General features: G+C 38.4%; 1 protein-coding gene across 4 annotated transcripts in view; it reads right to left on the bottom strand.

The window, feature by feature from the left end:
- Window positions 1-689: 689 nt before the first annotated feature.
- Window positions 690-6,000, bottom strand: part of SLC6A6 (solute carrier family 6 member 6) — a 134,608-nt gene continuing 129,297 nt past the window's right edge. For all 4 annotated transcript variants that reach the window (XM_074198471.1, XM_074198473.1, XM_074198470.1 and 1 more), the window contains 2 exons: window positions 3,536-3,706; window positions 690-1,680 (listed from right to left, as the gene is read on the bottom strand). In XM_074198471.1, the coding sequence (XP_074054572.1) occupies window positions 1,540-1,680; window positions 3,536-3,706 (312 nt within the window). In that variant the 3' untranslated portion in view covers window positions 690-1,539. The remainder of the gene's footprint in view (window positions 1,681-3,535; window positions 3,707-6,000) is intronic.

The raw sequence follows: 6,000 nt of genomic DNA, 5'->3' as shown, positions 1-6,000 counted from the left end.
ACTATAATGGTGGGTTGGAGATTTATAATTTTTTAGGAATGTCAAGAACCAGATATATTTCCATCAAAAAAACGACAACAAATGTAAAAACAAACAAAAAACAACAACAAATGATGGCATGGAAGCAGATATGGACCCTGTAGCTGAGACAAAACCGTTCAAGAAGCAAAGTAGTCCCCAATGATTCAACAAAGACCACCCCTTTCTCTGCCTTAGGGTTTCCTGAAACATGAGCACACTAGAAGGACGATTGGACAAAGACCACCCCCTTCTCTGTCTTAGAACTTCTTGAAACAAGAGCACACTTAGAAAAAAGCCAATTAGTTATTTGGAAGTCAAGGTGGAATATGGATGGACAATTCTAGAATGGCCCCCAAATTATAAATGGGTCAGCCTGATAGTTGCTCCAAAACTCCACCAAGAGTCCTGGTTCCTCTAATTTGCCTTTCTTTATCCCTTAGTCCTGTCAGGAAGGCTGGGGAGCCTAACTCTATAGGAATGGAAGGAGGAGCCAATCTAGCAAAACTCTAATGAAGGGAAAACCTTTGCCAAAGATGAATTATAGTAAATATCGGATTATAATGCCTTTAATAGATTTTAATTTTAAAAAGCATGATCACTGTATTCAATTGAATTCTTTGAGATTGTGGAATATATTTTCTATTAATGAAAATTTCCAAAAGTCTAAGTTATGATTCCTTTTTTGACTTTATTAAAAAAAATGTTAGCTGAAACAGAGGCTCTTACTACTCTTAGAAAGTCCTCGATGATGCTATTTCTGCTGTAAATTTCAAGACAAGTTCATTTCTTTTATTGTTTTTGTTGGGGTTGGAGGTCTCCTATTTCACTTTCAGTCTTAGTTGTGTGTGTGTGTGTGTGTGTGCATCTCTCTCCTCAGCTACAAATACAAGGATAAGGAAGCGCCAACCTCCAACTTCTTATTGGCTTCACTTCCAGTGCCTCCTTTACTCCTTCTGATGTGACCCTAGCCAATGTGGCCTTGGCCAACAACGGCTAAGATGGCTGGCTGGCCAGGTCCTCTCCACCTGCCACTTTTGTTCTTGCCTGAACCACACTCAGAAGGTACTACACCTTTGAAATGCTCAGAATAGATTTTCTTTTTGCTCTTTGGGACAAAGTTTATCCTAGAGCTCTTGTGCATGAACCAACCACACCAGCACCTGGAGATTGCTTTAGAAATTGAATATATTGCTGGCAAGAAGACCGATTCAAGTGGTAAAGGTGTATAATCATAGCTAGGTATAAAAAAAATTAATAAATTCCTGTAATACATCTAATTTGATATGAAAGCTCAGTCTCTTTGGAGACGTCAGCATGTGGTTACCTTATAAAATAGTCTTTAAAAAAAATACAACACACACACGTGCGCACACATGAAAAATAACTTTCTCTGTGAGAATGAAAAAACAAAAAATATCCAATCCTAGTGCAAATATAAAGCTCTGTAAACCTGGTACTATGAGAATCTAAGGTTAGTAAACGGCAGTTAAAGCAGGTTTCTCTTCTCACAGAGAGAGCTCACATCATGGTCTCCACAACGATATGGGTGGGTTTCTTGAGGTTGCCATTTGAGTTGTCCCTGGAACAGAACGGTGTGGACCCTTCGGGTTCATGGGGCCACCGATGTTCAAGCTTAGGGATAGTCGCTGCCTTTATCCTCTGAAAGAAAATGTGAAAATAAAGATAGATACATCAGAAAAAGGAACAGGATGAACTGAGGCCCTTGTTTGCAGGGCTACTCTTAACCCCAACCATGGAGGCACTGCATCCACCTGGTCTTCCTTCTAAGCCTGTTAGGCAACCTTCAGTGACTATTAATTTTAACAAAGGTCAGCATTCTCTGCCTAGCATTCAAGGCCTCTCAGTCCGGCTCCAGTCTATTCGATCTACAGATTGGGTAGCTAGAGCAATTCAAGAAACTCATAAAAATCACCTAAGTCATTGTTGGAAGATGTTTGAAAATCCAGGGCAGGGTGTTTTCTCAGAGATTTTATTAGTGCCAAAGCAGTAGTAAGATGATTAAATTTGAATAAGAAGTCCTAGACTTAGCTTCTTAATATGCCATTTATTGCCCATGTGATTCTGAATCTGAACCTCAGCAGCACCCCCCTCCTCCCAGGAAAATGAAAGACTTGAACTGGAAGATTTTTAGAGTCCTTTCTAGTTCTAAATCTATGACCCTAAGAATTATTTTAAATTCTTAGGAATAATAAACAATTTACTTTTCTGAAACACCTTAAAATGAACCAAATTCTATCCTCACAACCAATGCACTTTAAGACAATGATAAAATATTATCACTTTCATTTTGCGGAAGGAAAAGCTGAGACAAAGAAAGGGAAATGATCTGTCCAAGGTTATATTTCTAGTGAGTATGAGGTAATGTGTATGAGGGTTCACTATATACTAAATTAGTTGAGCTAACCAAAATTTCTCCTAATTCAATGGAGTATAAATATAAATTGGTCTTTTATCCTTCTCCAGTTCACACCTTCCCTTCTCACCTCTCTTTTCCTTTGGATTTAAAGAGCAGTCACTTGACTGGGAGATGACAAATTGCCCCATACTTTTATCTCAAAGTCAATTCCTGACCTACTGGCTTCATACCCTATGCTCCTCCGTGCCCCACACTACTTCCCAGCACAAGAAAACTGCTACTAGAAGCTTCTTTACAGACTAATGAAAGAGATATTCCTAGTAGGTACTGGAAAGTCCAAGCCAAAATATATGTCACAGTTCTGCCTAAAACAACAGAGGGGAATGTAGGTTGACCAAACAGAAGTTAGGGAGAGTTTTAAGAAAAAGAAAAGATATGTTTGATTTTGTTTCTACCAGGGGTTCTGCTTTCATCAGATTCTGGAGCCCCAGTTATTGGTAAGAAATTTCTTTTTTTTCTTTCTTTCTTTTTTTTTAGGTTTTTTTTTGCAAGGCAATGGGGTTAAGTGGCTTGCCAAAGGTCACACAGCTAGGTAATCATTAAGTGTCTGAGACTGGATTTGAACCCAGGTACTCCTGACTCCAAGGCCGGTGCTTTATCCACTATGCCAACTAGCTGCCCCTTTTTATTTCTTTTTTTAAATTTTTTTTCTTTTATTGGTAAGAAACCTCTTGAGGAAGGCAAGAAGCAAAGAAGTTACCAGGGAAATCAAAGGGGGCAGGGAGTGCACAACCTGATGCTGGCATGAATAAAAAGACTAGAGCTTCCTCCCACCAAGCCAAATGAGAGTTAGAAAGAACAAAAATAACAAGAAAGAAACGGCTGCTATTACTTTATTGCAAGCTCACAGAAGTTGGTCCTTGGAGTCTGGAGGACTGTAGGGTCACACAGCCAGTTAAAAGTAAGGCCAAGACTAGAACCCAGGTTTCTTTCTCTGAACCTCTAATTTTACCCTTGTGCATGGAGCAGAACTTCTCACCCAGGAGCATGGGGTTCATTAATAGGACACAGGAAGGTATAAGGTATAAGGTATTGCTTCAGGAATGAAGGCCATACTGCTTCACCCAAGGCTCTTACCTCAATGAGTGATCCACTTGACTGGGAAATCCGGACAACCACCATTAAGGGGATGCATAACATGGAAGAGAGAGCCAAAATCCAACCCAGGCCAATGGCCCAATCGGGGTAGACATACACCTTGTTGTAGGTCAGTGGTGTGTGTTCAACCAGAGAGAAGATGAAGCATCCCTATGCAAAAGTAAAAGCATTAGTTGAATTCTAGTAGGGATAATTCTAGGTGACCCCAAGCCATCCCTTAAGTCTATGGTTCTTAAGTTTTTTCAGACTGGAAGTCTGGTGAAACCAATGAACTTCCCAGAATCATATATTTAAATACATAAAATACAATACAGATGATTTCACAAGAAAACCAATTATACTGAAAAAATACCAAAATATTTTAAAAAATAAGTTCTCCTTGGATGCCAGATCCTTGATTATCACAAGATTGTCTCGGGGTAGCTATTTATTCTTAGAGAATGCTTGGTCCAGGGTCATTCCTGACTTTTAAGGATAGGGCTTCTGGTTGACCCTGGTTGAGGAGAAAGGTGGTTAGACTTAGAGTAAATCTCAAATAAATCTTGGGCTCCTTTCCCCCTCTAATCCTCAGATGAAATCAGGTTAAAATAAATTTTTTAAAAAGTTGACAAAATACAGGAAAAATAGAAGGTGGAAGATATGTGAATAGATGGGGACAGTACTTTTGTGATAGAAATACTTGAGTTTTTTCCCCTTCTTCTTCTTAAATTCCTTAAGGAGAGATGAGGGGAAGATACACAGTGGGAAGTGTTTACAGCTAATAAATAAATTTAGAAGGGACATGCTCTCTCATTGGATAGATGAATAACTCAAGTCCTCACTAACTTCTGATATTCCTAGGTCCTGCTCAGTAGAGGGAAACCCAAGATTAGTATTCTACTTCATCAGGACTCTAGGAATAACTTTTGAATCAGATACATAGAGTCTAGATCATTCAGAGGGTGAGAATATGATGTATTTGGCTCAGGTCAAGATGGCATATTTGACTAGAAAGCTAGAACACTATATTCCTGGCTACCAAGAGATCTAATGTTAGAAATATAAATAATTCAATGCCAACCCATCTCCACTACTGAAGGATTTAAAGGGCCATGAGCAGATGGGAGGACAGAAAGCATTCAAGGATTCAGTTAATTAAACTTGTCTCCATTTGACCAAGTGACTTATTGAATTTCAATTAATTCCTGTTAATTTTGTGACATAGCGTATAGAGTGAAAGACCCAGAGTCAGAAAGATCTGAGTTCAAATCCTTTCTCATAAATACCCGTTATGTGACCCTGGGCAAGTCTTGATCTGTTTGCCTCAGTTTTATCATGTATAAAATGGTCATAATAAAAACACCCATCTCTCAAAGTTGTTGTAAGGATTAAATGAGATAGTAGCTGTAAAGCAATTAGCAAACTTGAAAGCAGCATGGCTATCATTATTGTTTCTGAAAAGACCTCCAGAAACATCAAGTTCAATCTCTTCATTTGACAGAGGAAGAAACTGAATCAGAGATAAAGTGACTTGCCTGAAGGTGATATTTCGTAATGATCATTTAATCTAATGCCCCAAATTCTGAGCTCTCCTTATGTGTATGGTAAAGGCCAACACTGAAAGAATTATTAGTAGCTTTGTTAGTGTTTCAAAACAAAGCTTTAAAAAAACCCAAAAACTAGATCAGTGATTTCATTAGTATTGGGAACTCTCAGATGAAGAAAATTCTTCTACCAGACTCCTCTAATGCTTGATAATCAAACTGTGGCCAAAAGAAATGAGATAGATTTGACCAGGACCATCCGGATACTACATGACAGGAATGGGGTTTGAACTTGTCTTTCTGATTCTGAGCCCCAACCCCTGCCAGGAGAAAATATGAAAGAAGATCTAATGATAAGAGCATCATTAAACCATTGTAAAGCATCAAACTAAACATAAAATTTTCTTAACCAATTGTATTTCAAGGATCAGAGAAAAGTGAGCACTGGAGACCCTTCTACAGAATGGGTCTCAGATTAAATGGACCCAAAGTTAGTAGTCACTATTCTAAACCAACAAATGCTCTTCCCTATAGGTTTCTTAAAGGCTCAATCCTGTCATGTTTGGTTAAATCCTGGAGATGATCTCAGTTTCTTGAAGGAAATTCCAGTAGGTCACAAATATTCCTTAATCTATTCAACTAGAAAGTCTTCAAGTATAGGCTTGGTGATGAAATGTATATCTGTCTCTCATGGGAGAATTCAGAAGGTCACAAACTTAGCATGGACTTTAAAAATTCTTTTGGCCACAGCAGTTCTTATCTTGGTTGATTGATTTAAAGCTTCCAGTTTCTTGGAAAGAGAATGCAAGGTGTACTGTAGAGAGAGAGCCATCACCAATGACACAAAACATCATTTAAGACAAGTCTTATCTGAGAGGTTTTTAGTTTTTTAATATCTTGATAACTGTATCTCAATATAAT

This window comes from Macrotis lagotis, chromosome 8 (assembly GCF_037893015.1).
Source record: "Macrotis lagotis isolate mMagLag1 chromosome 8, bilby.v1.9.chrom.fasta, whole genome shotgun sequence".
Taxonomy (NCBI): Eukaryota; Metazoa; Chordata; class Mammalia; order Peramelemorphia; family Peramelidae; genus Macrotis; species Macrotis lagotis.
The sequence above is the reverse complement of the archived record's forward strand: the minus strand, read 5'-3'. Positions and strand labels throughout refer to the sequence as shown.